Here is a 19,177-nt window from a genome sequence, read left to right as displayed (position 1 = left end):
TTCTCAGTCTTAGTTTAGTGCTCTTCTTTAAAGGGAACATCTTTTTCTTCTTGATACTTAGAAGGTTTTATTTTGGTTTTCATCAGCCTTTAAAACTAGTAATGTAGGTGTAATTTTTCTTTGCTTTTATCATGCTTGAATAAAATAGGATTTATTGAGTCTGTATCATCAATTTTGAAAAAAATATTTGGTCTTATTTTCAGAGATTTAGCCCCTTGGCTACTCTGTGCAACTTCAAAATGTGGCAAATGATTTTACAGGGAAAGAAGCTATGTATTTGATACAACATAAATATTCATATGTTTATTCCAGAACTGCACAGCCACCAAAAGTTCTGCTGGTTTCTAGACCTCTCAGTAATAGCTTCCTCCCTCGGCCAAGCATAGATATATGACTTCTTTCTTTGCCAAAAAACAGTACCTGCAAATCACTAGCTAAGCCTCTTCATAGGGCTTTCAACCCAGAATCTGTGCATTTCCTAGAGCTCCACTCCATTGTGTGTTATTTTCTTTTTTGCTACCAGAATGAGGGAAATTTTGGTCTGCTTGTCAGTGGTTTGGCTCTTTGATCTTTTGCTTTAACAAATCCAGACTGCCATGACAGTCACCAATTTTTATACTATACATATTGGGAAAATGAAAAGGAAATACCTACACCTACCTTTTCTTTTTATAGAGACTTTTAAATATCCTCTTCCCATGTTTACAAATAATGTGTTTTAAAGTGAGAGCCCTACCTTGTCTGTTGACTTCATGTCATGTTAGTTCAATATTTGTTGACTATTATTTTCCAGATATTTTTAAAGAGCTTGAATTACATGAGTAAACAAAATGCATATGAATTTTATATTATCAAATGAGACTAATAATAATGTGATTTAAAAAAGGGGATTAGAAAGAATATTAGAAAGCGACACATGCTTAAGCAAAATTACAGAGCAAAGTAAGAAGTGTCATTTGAAAATCATATGCTTCAATAATTGGGAAAGTTACCAAGTTTTATAAACTTGTCGAGAGAAGCCTCAGGGACATGCAAGTATATAAGCAAAGACTTGAAGTAGGTTAGACAACCAGCTATGTTGAAAAACATCCTGGAACAGGCAACAGCTAGTGCAAATACCTTGAGAAGAAAGTCTGCCCACTTTGTTTTGTTTTTTTTTTTTTTTCATTTATTTTTATTAGTTGGAGGCTATTTACTTTACAATATTGTAGTGGTTTTTGCCATACATTGACATGAATCAGCCATGGATTTACATGTGTTCCCCTTCCCGATCCCCCTTCCCGCCTCCCTCCCCATCCCATCCCTCTGGGTCTTCCCAGTGCACCAGCCCTGAGCACTCGTCTCATGCATCCAACCTGGGCTGGTGATCTGCTTCACCCTTGATAGTATACTTGTTTCAATGCTATTCTCTCAGAACATCCCACCCTCACATTCTCCCAGGGTCCCAAAGTCTGTTCTGTACATCTGTGTCTCTTTTTCTGTTTTGCATATAGGGTTGTCGTTACCCATTCACCTCACTGTCACACAATGGGTAATGTGTTTAAACACAATGGGTAATGCCCACTGTGTTTAAAAAACAGCAGGGAGGACAGTGACAATGAGGTGAATGAGGAGAAGTCTGAAGACAAGAAATTTTGAGCCAAATTAGAACTCTGTGTGTGTGTGTGTGTGTGTGTGTGTGTGTGTGTTAGTCACTCAGTCGTGTCTGATTCTCTGTGACACCATGAACCGCAGCCCACCAGACTTCTCTGTCCATGGAATTCTCCAGGCAAGAATACTGGAGTGGGTTGCCATTTCCTTCTCCAAAATTAGAACTAAATTCTTGTATTCAGAGAATCTCTCTGTCTCCTTTCTCTCCCTTTCTCTCTCTCTGTCTCTCTTCCTATCTATAATAAATATAATGAAAGAAATATCTTTTCAAAATAAAATCTAGGAAAGACATTTTCCCTTAGATACTTATTTAATTTTCCATGAAAATCTTATTTTACAGAGCTTTCTTACCTCATAATTTTAGAGTTTATGGTTACAGTGGCACAGGAAGTATGAAACCTCTTGAACAACAGTTCCAGGTATGTTTTATTGTCTGTTTTGCCTTTATTATATGAGATTCTGTGATCCTCTTACTTAGGGTCCACATAGTGCTAGATTATAAAGGGCTGGAGTTGTGTTTTGGCACAAATATAACAGCATTTTGATGATGTGTTTTCAGTTAGCTTTGTGACACAGATGGTTAAACAAACCACAAATGACCATGATGCATTTAAGCCACTGTTTCATGATGGTGCATATGAATGTGGTTAAAGGGTTGGATATGGAGTGAGATACTTACAATGAGAGAACCTGACTTGAGTCAGGAAAGCTAAAACTGGAAGAAAAGGAGAATCCAAAGATTGTCTGATGTTCAGGGACCAAAGAAGTACACACATTACATTTCATGCACATTAAGGAATACATTAAATGTTCATCTATTTGGAATATTCAGAGCTTCATTTAATAAAGCTTGTGATTTCTTGTAAAAATAATATAGAAGGATGCATAGAATTTGAGGGATCACCCATGCCTGAAATGCTGTTTTTGCTTTTTCCATTTACCGTGCCTCACCAATACGTGCGGAGAAGGCAATGGTGCCCCACTCCAGTACTCTTGCCTGAAAAATCCCATGGACGGAGGAACTTGGTAGGCTGCAGTCCATGGGGTCGCAAAGAGTCGGACACGACTGAACGACTTCACTTTCACTTTTCATTTGCATGCATTGGAAAAGGAAATGGCAACCCACTCCAGTGTTCTTGTCTGGAGAATCTCAGGGACGGCGGAGCCTGGTGGGCTGCCTCTATGGGGTCGCACAGAGTCGGACACGACTGAAGCGACTTGGCAGCAGTGGCAGCAGCACCAATACGCGAAACATGGTGATAACTAGTCTCGGAGAAATTCACACAGAAATGGTTTTGAGCCAAGCCTTCAACAGAAGAAGGTGGCCAAGGAAATGGGTTTTAAGATGGCGGGAGGCATATCTGCATTCCCCTTGGGGAATGGGTCTAAGACCAGTGACTCTGAGATAGCTAAGTATGCCCATAGCATGAAACGCCTGGGCAGGCACACAGCAAGCAGGAGAAGGATATGAGCGGGCCAGGCCATGAAAGATATGCTGTGCCATGGAATTCCATATGGACTTCATCCCTACTGACACAAGGAACCGCTGGGGAAATTCCAGCCAGAACTAGCCTAGCCATGTTCACACTCACCAGTGGCTGTTCGGTTAGCAGTATAGAGGGTGAACCAGGGAAAGAGGTGGAAGGCCTTGCTAGCCTGGGAGAGCAGAAAAGAGATGACCACAAGTGCTGTGCACATGTGGCAACTGGGGAATGAAGAGGCTCATCCAGTGCAGCCTCTGAGAATACCTGCACAAGAAGGTCTGGTTCACTAAGGTGGTGACTGGTAGGACTGGGTGAGCACCATCATCCTTTTATCACTGCTTTCTCTTTCCCTGGTTTCAGTTACCTACTGTCAGCCAGATGTATCAATGTAGGAGATGCTGAAGGTGTGGGTTCGATCCCTTGGTCCGGAAGACCCCCTGGAGGAGGTCATGGCAACCCACCCCAGTATTCTTGCCTAAGAATCCCATGGACAGAGGAGCCTGGCAGGATACATAGGCCATGGGGTCACAAAGAGTCGGACATGACTGAGCGGCTTAGCACACACCAATACCTGTTTGATTTTTTGTTTGCAATCCTGATTTCTATGTAGCAAATTATACCATTATATTGAAGTGAAAGTATTTTTATAGACTAAGCTCTTAACAGGGAAAATAATAAATATGGTGAGTTCTTTCAATTTTGCCCAACAGAGTAGGCAAATACATGTGAATCATCTATGGAGTTCTCTATACAAATGTATAGATAATGCATACTGTCTAGAAGTCTTATGATATATACACTTATGCATATATATAAATAAAACAGACATACTATGTGGCATTGTGTGTGTGTGTGTGTGTGTGTGTGAGTGTGGTGAAGGAGATGGTGTGCATGCTCAATCATATCCACCTCTTCGTAACCCTATGGTCTAGCCCGCCAGGCTCCTCTGTCCATGGGATTCTCCAGGCAAGAATACAGGAATGGGTTGTCTTTTCAGTCTCCAGGGATCAAACCCACAGCTTCTATGTCTTCTGCACTGGCAGGCATATTTTTACCATTGAGCTACCTGGGAAACCTCGAGAGGGAGAGAGACAAAGATAAAAATAATAATAATAATAATATGCACGTGGCCACAATGTCCCACACCTACTTTTTATGTGATTGTATATACCTAACACCTAACTCTATTTCCTCCCTCCCCAGGAGATAGTCATGAAAAACAAATGTGTACTTAAAGAGACAAATCAAAGACTGTTTTAGTAATAACCTGAATGTAGCAAGTTATTGAATGCTGGCCTCAAATACCATGTTAGCAAAGTATGTTTGCCAAAGCTTCAAGCCTATCTTCAGTGTAGGAAAAATCAGGAGAGTTTATTAAATTGGGTTAGAAGCATATAAATCTGTTTTTCATGAATTCCACAAGTGATTTTCATCCCTAAAATCTTGCTAACTAAAGGCTTATCTACAAGAAACCAATTCAACCTATCAGACACAGAATTTGTTCCCTGATCATTTCTGTTCAGTTATTCAGTCATGTCCACTCTTTGTGACCCCATGGACTGCAGCATTCCAGTCTTCCCTGTCCATCACCAGCTCCCAGAGCTTACTCAAACTCGTGTCCATCAAGTCAGTGATGCCATCCAACCATCTCATTCTCTGACATCCTTTTCTCCTCCTGCCTTCAGTATTTCCCAGCATCAGGGTCTTTTCCAATGAGTCAGTTCTTTGCATCAGGTGGCCAAAGTATTGGTGTTTCAGCTTCAGCATCAGTCCTTCCAATGAATATTCAGGACTGATTTCCTTTAGGATGGACTGGTTTGATCTCTTTGCAGTCCAAGGGACTCTCAAGAGTCTTCTCCAATACCACAATTCAAAAGCATCAATTCTTCAGCACTCAGCTTTCTTTATAGTCCAACTCTCACATCCACACATGACTACTGGAAAAACCATAGCTTTGGCTAGACAGACCTTTGTCAGCAAAATAATGTCTCTGCTTTTTAATATGCTGTCTAGGTTGGTCATCACAGGGTTGTTCCCCATGTCTGCAGCTTACTTTATGGTCTCTTCAGGACAGAGAGATACTCATGCTGGTTAAAAAGTAAAATTACAAGATGGCGTAACGATCTGAAATATGTATGCATGTAAAAATAGACGTCAAGTTATAGGAGGCAGAAATGGACAGAAATGAAAAATAATTAAATTATTATTACTGAAGATTTAGACTTCTCTCTCTATGGTGCTAGTGATAAAGAATCCACTTGCCAATGCAGGAGACCCAAGAGATGAGGGTTCGATCCCTGAGTCAGGAAGATCCCTGAAGTAGGAAATGCCAATCTGCTCCAGTAGTCTTACCTGGAGAATCCCCTGAACAGAGGAGCCTGGCAGGTTACAGTCCATAGAGCCACAAAGAATCAGACATAACTGGATGCACGTGCCCACACAAACACACACTCTCTCTCTCAATAATCAATAGGTGAAGTAGGAAGAAACTCAGCAAATATGATGATGACTTGAGCAGAACTATCAATCAACTTCATCAAATCAAAATTTGTAGGAGGTACACACAACAGCAACATTCTTCCTGTTGCTAAGTTTATACACGTTCATTTTGAGTGCTAGTAGAAGACTGAACACGGTATGGTAAAGGAAAACAGTGCAGGAAAATGACAATAGAAAAACATGAAAAAACTGGGAAAGGAAATTGTATAAAAATGATAAACCTGTTTTGCATATAGGGTTATCATTACCATCTTTCTAAATTCCATATATATGTGTTAGTATGCTGTAATGTTCTTTATCTTTCTGGCTTACTTCACTCTGTATAATGGGCTCCAGTTTCATCCATTGCATTAGGGGGGAACAGGATGGGGAATACATGTAAATCCATGGCTGATTCATGTCAATGTATGACAAAAACCACTACAATATTGTAAAGTAATTAGCATCCAACTAATAAAAATAAATGAAAAAATAATAATAATAATAAACCTTTGAGTACTCTATCGAAATTGTATTCTCTCTGACCTAAAATGATTTATTTATTGATTTCCAACTTTTCCAATCAACTTATGTATAAGATTGATATAATTTACTGATAATTTTGAAGAATTAGACGTGTTATCAGTCTGGACAATATAAACCACATTTGCAGGAAAGTAGTCAGAACCTGGAGGAAAGGAAGAGATATTTTCTCTTGATTGTATAAAGTGTGATTTATGCAGATGAAGCTGTATATGAACCCACAGTCAAAAAATACAAATACGATGATAAGTCAATGAAGTATCTAAAAAATGTAAGAAACTGTTAGTCTATGTCTAAAGAAATCACTCAAAAATTTGCACATAGAAAGTTTGATATAGGGAATTATTAACTGTAACAGGGATTAGAGTAAAAAAGAAGTAAAGAGAACTTTAAAGGACATAGGAATATCAGATACAAGAAGCAGTTGGCAACCCTAGGATGGGTTAAAGAAGCCTGTTTCTTTACCCCAGAGTTGGGATTGCTGAAAGTGGCAAGACCATGCATCTTCGAATAGCAGAAGTCACTGTGGTGCTGTTCCAAGTGATGTTGCTGTGAAATTTCTCTTCAGAACCATCCAAGGGAAATCTGCCCTTTGGGTAGCCAGGAGAGCTGCTCACTAGCTGTCTCACCAAACTCACTCCACTGAGGAAGGAGAGGGGCCTGGACGGATGGAAACTACTGGCTGAAGGGTGTTAGTGACCACCAGTCACTGAAGCATCCTGGCGTTGCCACAACTGTCCTCTCTGTAGGAGCCTACCAAGCTAGCACCCTGGAACCAGACAGCAGAGCTGTCTTCCCATGCTCACCAGCACCCGGTGCTAGCAAAGCTTGATCCATAGCAAAGGAAAAAATAATTAAGGGGCCCATATTCATTTGCACAAAGCAGGCGAAAGGTTAATTTGAAACTGAGTTGCAAGGCATTAATAATCAACAGAGCCTTACAACTTAGATTATTCAGTTTCCATATGCACTCATTTAAATTAAAAAAAATGAATTTTTTTTTTTTTTTTTTGGCTGTGCCGGGTCTTCGTTACTGTGCAGTCTTTTCCCTAGTTGCAGCGAGTGAGGGCTACTCTTCGTGGTGGTGTGCAGGCTTCTCACTACTGCAGCTTCTCTTGTGGAGCACAGGCTCTAGGGCACAGGATAAATAGTTGTGACACACAGCTTAGTTTCTCCATGGCATGTGGAATCTTCCCATACCAGGGACTGAACACACCTCTCCTGAATTGGCAGGCAGGTTCTTTACCACTGAGCCACCAGGAGAGCCCCCCATATGTGCTCTTTTATACACATTTGAACCCTGAAAAAACAAGAGAGTCACCCATTTCTAGTTAACAACATTCAACCAACCTTTTCACAATTAAAGCGATTTTCATTCTTTCACAAATTGATGAGACACACAATTACGTGTCATTGTGTCCATTGGTAGCAATATTAAACTCTCCACAAATTCAGTCACAGTCCCGCTGAATGCTGTGTTAACATGAGGTTAAATTAACTTGTAAAGTTAACTTCCAGCCACTTGTATGTAAGCTGATGATAGAAGGGGACGGGGGGGGGAGAAGAAAATGGTTGGTACATACAAATAAAGATACATAGGCATGTGGCAAGCCAAAAGAACATATGCAAAGCTGCTAGAGTCTTCGCCTCTGTGATCAGTTATGATTGCTGTGTATGACTTCTTTTACCCACCACCTGCCTTGCATTTCCATTGCTCTCAACCAGACCTATCAAAGCTTCTTATGAATGTTTACCTAGCATAATAACACAAATCTTCATTCCCAAACAGTCTGCATCCTTAATCATATCTTATTTTGGTTACTGTTATAGTCAAGTGGATTGAAGACATAGCACTTTTTAAGCAACAATTTTCCCTACTGTGTTCAGAGTCAGTCCCTCCAGCCACTGTGTTAGCCTGCTCATTTGTACAGTGGCAGAAGTAGCTCAAAATCTCCAGGTGGAAGTTTCATCATCCAAAGTAGTAGAATCATTATTGTGTCCCTGGGTGAACAAATTCCCCACTGGTGGATGGGAGCTAAAAGTTACTATGGTAGAAAGCAAAAAAGCTACAAAATAGTTATTAGATATAATGTTGGGAAGGTGAGACCCCCATTTCAACACCTTGTATCTGGACAAATGTATTGAGGCTCTTAGTGAAACTTGCCATATACTGGTCTCTGATGCAAAGAGAACCCCAGCCTTTCAGAGTAATGTCTCCCAACTTACCAGGGTAGAAGAGTGTTCAGTAAGCTAGTCTACCTTTAAATTAGATCAGCCACTTCCAGATGATAGAATGTATGGTTAGATATGTACATAAACCAATGGTGATGGTGGTGGTTTAGTTACTAAGTCGTGTCTGACTCTTGCAACCCCATGGACTGTACTGGCTAGGCTTCTCTGTCCATGGGATTCCCCAGGCAAAAAATACTGGAGTGGGTGGCCATTTCCTTCTCCAGGGGATCTTCCTGACCCAGGGATCAAACTCAGGTCTCCAGCTTTGCAGGCAGATTCTTTACTGACTGAGCTTTGAGGGAAGCCCACATAAACGAATGGCTGCACTTAATTCACTGAGAAAAAAGTTTCTGTATCAGACACAACACTGTGTAGAAGACACGGCAGTGGATAAGGCACTCTGTGAGTTCACGAGTGCTGATGCTAGAAGAAGCACCATGGACAGAGAAGGTAGTTTGTTTTTTTCTAACTGAACATGGAACAACAGACTGGTTCCAAATAGGAAAAGGAGTACATCAAGGCTATATATTGTCCCCCTGCTTATTTAACTTATATGCAGAGTGCATCAAGAGAAATGGTGGACTGGAGGAAGCACAAGCTGGAATCAAGATTGCCAGGAGAAATATCAATAACCTCAGATATGCAGATAACACCACCCTTATGGCAGAAACTGAAGAACTAAAAAGCCTCTTGATGAAAGTGAAAGAGGAGAGTGAAAAAGTTGACTTAAAGCTCAATGTTCAGAAAACTAAGATCATGGCCTCCGGTCCCATCACTTCATGGCAAATAGATGGGGAAACAGTGGAAACAGTGGCTGACTTTATTTTTTTGGGCTCCAAATTCAATGCAGATGGTGATTTCAGCCATGAAATTAAAAGACACTTACTCCTTGGAAGGAAAGTTATGACCAACCTAGACAGCATATTAAAAAGCAGAGACATTACTTTGCCAACAAAGGTCCGTCTAGTCAAGGCTATGGTTTTTCCAGTGGCCATGTATGGATGTGAGAGTTGGACTGTGAAGAAAGCTGAGCACCGAAGAATTGATGCTTTTGAACTGTGGTGTTGGGGAAGACTCTTGGCGGTCCCTTGGACTGCAAGGAGATCCAACCTGTCCTTCCTGAAGGAGATCAGTCCTGGGTGTTCATTGGAAGAACTGATGTTGAAGCTGAAACTCCAGTACTTTGGCCACGTGATGCAAAGAGCTGACTCATTGGAAAAAACCCTGATGCTGGGAAAGATTGAGTGCAGGAGGAGAAGGGGACAACAGAGGATGAGATGGTTGGATGGCATCACCGACCAAATAGACATAGGTTTGGCTGGACTCCGGGAGTTGGTGATGGGCAGGGAGGCCTGGCGTGCTGCAGTTCATGGGGTCGCAAAGAGTCAGACGCAACTGAGCGACTCAACTGAACTGATGCAATTTTAGATTTATATTACCTTAATTCCAGTGAGACACAGAGACATTTTCCCCTAAAACTGTTTATTTCCCTCCCTTCTGTGGTATTATTGTTGTACATATTACATTTATTAATGTACAAGCCCAACAGTTCACTGTTACATTTACTTTACTGTCTGCAGTCCTTTCCTTAACCTAGTACTTCTTTGTTTCCACTCACCTTCTATATGCTGTTATTGGCAAATATATTCTATTTCTTTGACCCAGTAATACGCTATGTACATTTTATGGTTTAGTCAGTAAGTGGTGTCTGATTCTTGTGACCCCATGGACTATAGCTGCCAGGCTCCTCTGTCCATGGATTTCCCAGGCAAGAATACTGGGGTGAATTGCCCTTTCCTTCTCCAGGGGATCTTACTGATTCAGAGATCAAACCTGGGTCTCCTGCATTGTAGGCAATGTCCTGCAATTCAGGCAAATTCTTTACCAACTGAACCATCAGGGAAGCATATATACATATTACTTTACTCTATTGATTTTTAAATCAGTTAAGAGAATGAAAGGGAAAATATGCCTTTATACTATGCTTTTTCAATTACATAATAACCTTCTTGAGCTCTCTTTGAAATTTTATGTGGATTTGAATTACTATCTGAGATCACTTACTTTCAACCTGAAGAATTTCCTTAAGTATTCCATGTAAGGCCGGGCAAGTAATAACAAATTCTCAAAGTTTCTGTTCATATGGAAATAAATGTATTTTATTTTATTTTTAAACATTGCCTTGCTTGATATAGAACCCTTGAGTAATTTTTTTTTCTTTAAGTACATTATGTTAGCCCTCTGCTTCCTAACCTTTGTAGTTTCTACAGAGAAATCTATGCAAATATCACTGGAGTTCTCTTTTAAGGTAATTAGTTTTCTCATGCTGCTTTCAAGATTTGATTCTTTGATTTTTAATGTTTTTGCTGATGCGTCTGTTTATGGATCTCTTTGTTTTAAACTCTTTGAATTCATTGAGCTTTCTAAATGTGTGAATTAGTTTTTCAGTAAATTTGGGAGTTTATAATCCAATGTAATTTACTCTGCCATTATAATAAAGTAATTTTTAATTTGATAAATTTGGAAGTTTTTGGATTTATTTATATTTTTATATCTACCTTGAAAAAATAAGTCAGAAGAATTTGAAAAAATAAGTTTTTGATGACTTTTGCCTTGATCTTAATGATAGGAGCTATCATGTTTAATTTATAATAGAAAAGATCATGGAAGTGTACTTATTCTTAGAAACTTGTGGGCACAATTTTGGAAAACTGAGGTTAAATGTTCATCTAATAATATTATATATCTGTCTTGGAAATAGTAAGTGTTTGATGCATACACTATATGTATATATGTTTTAAATATTTGAGAATAGTGCATTTAACATGAAGTATTCTGATAGAAGTGCATATGTTTTTCTTTATTTTTCAGAACTTTTGCTACTACCAAGGGGATATTGAAGGTTATCCAAATTCTATGGCGATCATTAGCACATGTACTGGACTCAGGTTGTGATATATAATTTTATGGTTGCAAAATGGAATTTTTAAGAAATAATTTTCAAATTTAGAAATTATATTCAGAAGTTTTATTTTTATTTTTAGTTAATTTTTATTGAAGTACAGTTGATTTACAAAGTTATGTTAGATTCTACTGTATAGCAAAGTGAGTCAGGTGCCTGTGTGTGTGTGTGTGTGTATATATATATATATTTACACACATGTATTCATATATATATATATATATCCAATCTTCTTTAGATTCTTCTCCCATATAGAATATTAGAGAGTATTGAGCAAAGTTTCTTGTGCTATTCAGGAGGTTCTTGTTGGTTATTTATTTTATATATAGTAATGCATATATGTCAATTCGCATTTACCAATTTATCCCTCCCTCCACCCACCCCCATTGGTAACCCTAAGTTTGCTTTCTACATCTGTGACTCTATTTCTGTTTTGTAAATATGCTCATTTGTAACATTTTTTTTAATTCCACGTATAAGTGGTATCAGATAATATTTATCTTTCTCTGACCAACTTCAGTCAGTATGACAATCTCTAGGTCCATCCATGTTGCTACAAATGGCATTTTGTACAAATGCCTTGTTGCTACAAAAAGCCTTTTATGGCTTTTATGGCCTTTATATCCTTTTTATCTACATTTTCCAATGTAGATATGTAGCACATCTTCTTTATTCATTCCTCTGTTAGTAGACTTTTAGGTTGCTTCCATGTGCCGACTGTTACAAATAGTGCTGCAGTGAATATTGGGGCACATGTATCTTTTCAAATTATGCTTTTCTCCAGATATATATCCAAGGGTCAGATTGCTATGTCATATGGTAGCTCTATTTTTAGTTTTTTAAGGAGCTACCATACTGTTCTCCATAGTGGCTGTACTGATTTATACTTTGACCAACAATGTAGGAGGGTTCCCTTTTCTCCACACCCTCACCAGCATTATTTATTTGTACACTTTTTAATTATGGCCATCCTAAATAGTGTGAAGTGGTTCCTCATTGTAGTTTTGATTTTCATTTCTCTAGTAATTAGTGATATTAAGCATTTTTTCATGTGCCATATGTATATCATCTTTGGAAAAATGTCTGTTTAGATCTTCCACCCCTGTTTTTGATTAGTTTGTTGTGTTTTTTGATATTGAGCTGCATGCACTATTTATATATTTAAAAGATTAATCCCTTGCAAATATTTTGTCCTATTTCATGGGCTTATATTTTTGTTTTGTTGATGGTTTCTTTTGCTGTGCCAAATTTTTTAGTTATATTACATTGCATTTATTTTTGGTTTTATTTTCATTACCCTGAGAGGTGGATCAAAAAAGATCTTGCAGCAATTTATCCCAGAAAGTGTTTTGCCTGTGTTTTCCTCTAAGAGTATTATAGAATCCAGTTTTATGTTCAGGTCTTCAATTCATTTTGAGTTTATTTTTGGGAATGGTATTAAAGAATGCTCTAATTTTATTCTTTTACATATAGCTGTCTGGTTTTCTTTTCCCCAGCACCACTTATTGAAGAGATTGTCTTTTCTCCATTGTATATCTTGCCTCCTTTTCATAGATTAGGTGACCATAGGTCATAGGTTTAGCTCTGAAATTTCTATCCAGTTTCAATATTTCTATTATTGTGCCAATGCCATACTGTTTTGATGAATGTCACTTTGTACTATACTCTGAAGTCGGGTAGCCTGATTCCTCCAGCTCCAGTTTTCTTTCTCAAGATTGTTTTGGCCATTCAAGGTCTTTTGTTTTTTCGTACAAATTTTAAATTTTTTTGGTTCTAATTCTCTGAAAAATGCCACTGGGAATTTGATATTGATTACATTTAATCTGTAGATTACTTTGGATAGTATAGTCATTTTGACAATATTGATTCTTCAAATCTGAGAACATGGTATATCTTTACATCCGTTTGTGTCATCTTTGCTTTCTCTTATCAGTATCTTAGAGCTTTCTGAGTACAGGTCTTTTGCCTCCTTAGATAGGTTTATTGCTAGTTACTTGTTTCTTTTTGATATGATGGTAAGTAGATTGTTTCATTAATTTCTCTTTTGAATCTTGTATTGTTAATATATAGAAATGCAAGAGATTTTAGTGTGTTAATTTTGTATCCTACAACTTTACCGAGTTCATTAATGAGCTCTAGTAGTTTTCTGGTGGTATCTTTAGGATTTTCTGTGTGTAGTACCATTAATCTGCAAACAGGACAATTTTGCTTCTTTTCCAATTTGTATTCCTTTTATTTCTTTTTCTTCTCTATTGCCCTGGCTAGGACTTCCAAAACTGTGTTGAATAAAAGTGGTGAGAGTGGATATCCTTGTCTTGTTCCTGATCTTAGAGGAAATGCTTTCAGTTTTTCACTGTTGAGAATGATGTTTGCTGTGGGTTTGTCATATATGGCCTGCATTATGTTGAAGTATGTTCCCTCTATGTTAACTTTTTGGAGTGTTTTTATCATAAATAGGTGCTGAGTTTTGTCAAAACTTTTTCTGTGTGTGTTGAAATGATCATATGACTTTTCCTCTTGAGTTTGTTAATTTGATATATCACTGTGATCAATTTATATATGTTGAGGGATCCCTCCATCCCTGTGATAAATCCCATTTGCTCATGGTGTATGATTATTTAATGTGTTGTTGGATTCTGTTTGCTAATATTTTATTGAGGATTTCTGCATCCATGTTCATCAGTTATATTGGCCTTTAGTATTCTTTGTGACATCATTATCTCAGTTTGGTGTCATGGTGGTGATGACCTCATAGAATGAGCTTGGGAGTGTTCCTTCTTCTGCAATGTTTTTGAATGATTTGGGAAGAATAGGTGTTAACTCTTCTCTAAGTGCTTGAAATAATTCACCTGCTAAGTTTTCTGTCCCTGGCCTTTTGTTTGGAAGTTTTAATCACAGTTTCAATTTCAGTATTTGTCATTATCCTGTTCATATTTTCCATTTCTTTCTGGTTCACTCTTAGAAGCTTGTATCCTCAGAATTTGTCCACTTCTTCTAAGTTGTCCATTTTAGGGCATATAGTTGTTTGTAGCAACTTGTAGTGTCAGTTATAACTTCTTTTTCATTTCTAATTGTATTGATTTGAGTCCTCTTCTTTTTTTCTTGATGAGTCTGGCTAAAGGTTTATTCATTTTGTTTATCCTCTCAATGAATCAACTTTTAGTTTCATTGACCTTTGCTAAGTTTTAAAGTGAGTAATGGCTTATCATGGGAAACTGTCATTAGAAAAGCATGGTATGAAAACTCTTGCCATGTCTCCTACTTCCCTCCTGAACTAAGGGTTTTTTTAGTATATGTGGAAACCTTATAGTATTAATTATAGCTAGATAAATGCCAATAGTATTACTACTACTCATTCCACTCAGTAAATTTGTGAATTCTTGGTAATGTTTTCCTATTTCACCACCCAAGGTTAAGACTGAAAATATCTACATACTATTAAAAAACGGATTGTTTAATTTTATTGACTTTAAGAAAAATGAATTATTTTATTTATTCACTTTTTTTGGAATTTGTAGGGGCTTACTACAGTTTGAAAATGTAAGTTATGGAATTGAGCCCTTGGAGCCTTCAATTGGTTTTGAACATATGGTTTATCAAGTAAAACCTAGGGATTCAAGTGCTTCTGTATATACTGAAAAAGAAATTGAGCCAAGAGAAAAGCCCTATAAGATACAAAATGTAGAGGTGAGTCATCAGTTGAGTAAACTATGTGGTTATTACTATGCAGCCATATAAACAATGTATTTTTATGATAAACCAGTTGCTTGCAAATTATTGAGAGAGAGCAAGACATACCAGACACTTCATAGCTTGTATTGTAAGTCTCAAAACTAGTCACTCAGTTTTCCAGAACTCCAAGCTGGCATTTTCTACCATTAGTGGCATCCAGATCTTTTTTGTCTGCAGATGCACTCCTTTCTCCATATCTATTATGTCTGAATTTTGATAAAATAAGCATGAGTGACATTCACATAAATACTGAAGACACCTATCTAGGATCCTGAGAAGAATCACAAGTGTCTTTTATGGCAACTGTCTTAGGGTAGGCCATTATACTTTCCTTATATCCTTATCCAAAGATGGAGAGACTTCTTCAATCAACAAAGAAGACTCACCAGAGTTTAGAAGATTAATGACCCCAGCTTCATCAGAGTTTCTCATACACCCACATTCCAATTTTTAGGATCTTACTTCTTTCAGCAGACACCCCGTGAGGGTAGAAGTTCAACCTGTATTGTAGTCCATTCACTCACAAAGTGAGATTCTGTGTTTGGTTTTCAACAATCTCAGTTTCACAGCTGCAATAGTTAAAAGGGTGTCTTCCATGACAGATATTTCTCTAGAAAAGCAGAACCAATAAGATGTGTGTGTGTGTCTGTGTGTCTGCATGTATGTATACACACATATACATATATTTGATATAAATACACAGAAAGAATGAGAAGATTTAAAGTAGACTGCAGACCAGCAGAATGGAAACCATGGAAAAGTTGTGTTCAAGTCTAAAGACAGCCACTTGGAAGGAATTTTTTTTAACTTTTGTTTTGTATTGGAGTATAGCTGATTAAGGGGCTTCCCTGGTGGCTTAGAGGGTAAAGCGTCTGCCTGCAATGCAGGAGATCCAGGTTCAATCCCTGGGTCAGGAAGATCCCCTGGAAAAGGAAATGGCAACCCACTCCAGTACTCTTGCCTAGAAAATCCCATGGATGGAGGAGCCTGGTCGGCTACAGTCCATGAGGTCACAAAGAGTCGGACGACTGAGCGACGACATGTTCATAGCTGATTAATATATTGTCATAATTTCAGATGGACAAGCAACAGCACTCAGCCATACTTATGTATGTTACCATTCTCCCCAAAACTTCTGCCCTCTGCCCATCCAGACTGCCACATAACATTAAGCAGTTTCCTGTGCAATACAGTAGGTCCTTGTTGGTTATCCATTCCAAATACAGCAATGTGCACATTCTTGCTACAAGGTAATCCTTGTTCTATTAATACTTTCAACTGAGCAGATGAGGTGCACACATATTATGAAGGATAATCTACTCCAATAAAAGTCCACCAATTTAAATGTTTATCTTATCCAAAATTATTTTCAAATAAATATCCAGAATAATTTTTGGACAAATATCTGGGCATTTGTGGCCCAGTCAAGTTCACAGATAAAATTAACTATCACACCAGATTTACAAAATTTATTTCATATTTCCTCTAAAAGTTTTATTCTTTAATCTCTTACATTTCAATATATGATCCAACTTTGATTTAATTTTTGTAAAAAGGGAGGAAGGGCTCTAATTTATCATTTTTCATGTGCATATCTAGTTTTCCCAACACCATTTGTTGAAGAGACTCATCTTTTATTCACTGAATTTCCATGGCCTGGCCCTTTTATTTCAAAATCAGTTGACTAAAGATTTAGGGATTATTTCTGCACATGCAATAATACTCCATTGATCTTTATGTCTATTCTTATGCCAGAGTCACTTTTTTTTTACTGAGATATTTTTGAAATAAGTTCTGAAATTAGTAAGTGTGCATCCTTCAGTAGTGTTGTTTTTCAAGATTGTTCTGGCTATTCTTGATGCTGTCAATTTCCAAATAAATGTTAGCATTCACTTATTTTCATTTCCCAAAAATGACAGCTGAGACTGTGTTGATTCTGTGTTGTTTCAGTCCACTACCATGGAGTAAATGTTAATGGTGAAATAACATAAAAACTCCCTGGAATTTTCAACTCACTTTACTCTCTGATAACATTCTCCTGCCTCTCTCTATGTATCACCTTCTCTCTCTTTTCTTTATACACTCATATTCTAGATAATGATATTTCCTGTGTTGTACTCAGTTGCTCAGTCATGTCCAACTTTTTGTGACCCCGGTAACTGTAACCTGCCAGGCTCCTCCGTGGGATTTTCCAGGCAAGACCAGTGGAGTGGGTTGCCATTTCCTTCTCCAGTATTTCCTGTGTTAAGTCTCAAGGTTTTTTTGTCTTATATATTATCTTGTATATTTTTTCATGGCTTTATCTAATGGAATTTATAGATCTCCCACTCTCATTCCATTTTTTTCCTAGTTATTGAGCTTATGTAGCACATGATGATTGCCCAAGTTAAACAAAATACACAAAACACACATGAACTATTTACCTACTTATATGTTTTTCTGTCTGTCTGTCATCTATCAACATCTTCATGTCCCTTCTCCTTGAATATTCTTACCAGTGATCTTTGGCATCTTCTAATTTTAACTCTTTACTCCAACTATATTGCAATTGGATTACTTAGCAGTGCTCTCTAGTCTTCTTCCCTAGATTCAATTCTTTAGTGTTTACTTGACCAAAGCAAAATTTCAGGTAATTGGAGTCAACCTCATATAACACGTATCCAAGAAATTGGTTTTCTTTACTGACTAGTTTCTTTTACTAAATAAAATGACTTTTGAAGTCTTCCGAAATCTTAGCACCTACCCACCTTTCCAAGGCACACATTTCTTGGCATTCTTTTAGGCACCTTTGTCTTAAATTTTTAATTGTTTTGCTAAGACAGACTATGTATCTTTTCTCTTGAAAGTTTCTTGTCCAGCAAATAAATGAATAAATTATTATCAACTAAATATCATCAGTCCTTATCTCAAAGATGAAAATGAATAAGGATTACTTCAGGAAATGTAAGTCAGCTAACCCTTATGTTGGGCATCCCAGGTGGCGCAATGGCAAAGAACCCGCCTGCCAATGCAAGTGATGCAGGAGACACAGTTCGAACCCTAAGTCAGGAAAGTCCCCTGGAGAAGGAAATGGCAACCCATCCCAGTATTCTTGCCTGGGAAGTCCCATAGACAGAGGAGCCTGGCAGGCTGCAGTCTGCTGGGTCACAAAAGAGTCGGACACGACTTAGCAACTAAGCAGCAGCATCAGTAGCAGCTTATGTTGGTTAAAACAAAGAAATAACTTTGAATCCTTCAAATCATTAATATAACCCTAACACAATTAATATAAATGCTTGTGTTTATCCTCCAGTAAAGCAGTGTCTTTTCCTTGTTTCATCCTAAATGGAAGGATGGAGTCCTATAAGCAAAACTATCATGAAACATTTGATGCTTACCTTTGGATGGAAATTATAATAAATTGATTAGACTGTAAGGGGATTTCATTTGCATTGTTTTGGAAAAAAAAAAAACCCCAAGTCTTCAAGGCTTTAAAAGTATGTTTAAAGGTGGAAAAAATGAATGATCATGCAGCCCTGAATTTGTCTTAATGACCTTATTAACTTTTTCCCTTTAAATTACTATAGTCTTGACTTTCATCTTTGCTAAGTCCCAGATTAGTTTTTCCCTCTTTATTGCTCCTCTTTATGTTAAGGAAAACGATTTAAGTAAAATGTGATAGTTTTGAACTTTCAAGGAATTAAATCAGTGTAAAAAGAAAAAAAAATGCAGACTTTAAAATAAGCATAATAAAAAGTTTTCTCAATTTTTGAAATTTGATTCTCTTTTTCTGCTTCTATATATTTGTCCATTGTTGATAGTATTATAACTATTTTGAGTCAAATACACTACAATCTTAGAGTGTCCATAAAGACTCTCTCATAAGCTTTCCTTAGTGTATTCCTCCCAGGTTAAATTCATATAAAAATAATGATGGAAACAAGTAATATTTTACTAATGGTAGTTAAAACAAGTATTACTTTATCCCTAGAAATTGGCAGGGTGTAAATCACACAGATCATAAGCCCATTGGGCCTCACATTTGTGCCTAAGTTAACCACTGTGATCTGTGATGACAGTGTAACCGGATTCCACATCCTAAGATATCTATGGCACA

General features: G+C 37.6%; 1 protein-coding gene across 1 annotated transcript in view; it reads left to right on the top strand.

Moving 5' to 3' along the window:
- The window catches only part of ADAM2 (ADAM metallopeptidase domain 2), a 110,693-nt gene that overhangs the window by 6,413 nt on the left and 85,103 nt on the right, over positions 1-19,177 (top strand). The window contains exons 4-6 of the mRNA XM_043893613.1: positions 1,991-2,069; positions 11,259-11,335; positions 14,868-15,036. Of these exons, the coding sequence (XP_043749548.1) occupies positions 1,991-2,069; positions 11,259-11,335; positions 14,868-15,036 (325 nt within the window). The remainder of the gene's footprint in view (positions 1-1,990; positions 2,070-11,258; positions 11,336-14,867; positions 15,037-19,177) is intronic.

This window comes from Cervus elaphus, chromosome 32 (genome assembly GCF_910594005.1).
Source record: "Cervus elaphus chromosome 32, mCerEla1.1, whole genome shotgun sequence".
NCBI classification, from domain to species: domain Eukaryota; kingdom Metazoa; phylum Chordata; class Mammalia; order Artiodactyla; family Cervidae; genus Cervus; species Cervus elaphus.
The sequence above is the reverse complement of the archived record's forward strand: the minus strand, read 5'-3'. Positions and strand labels throughout refer to the sequence as shown.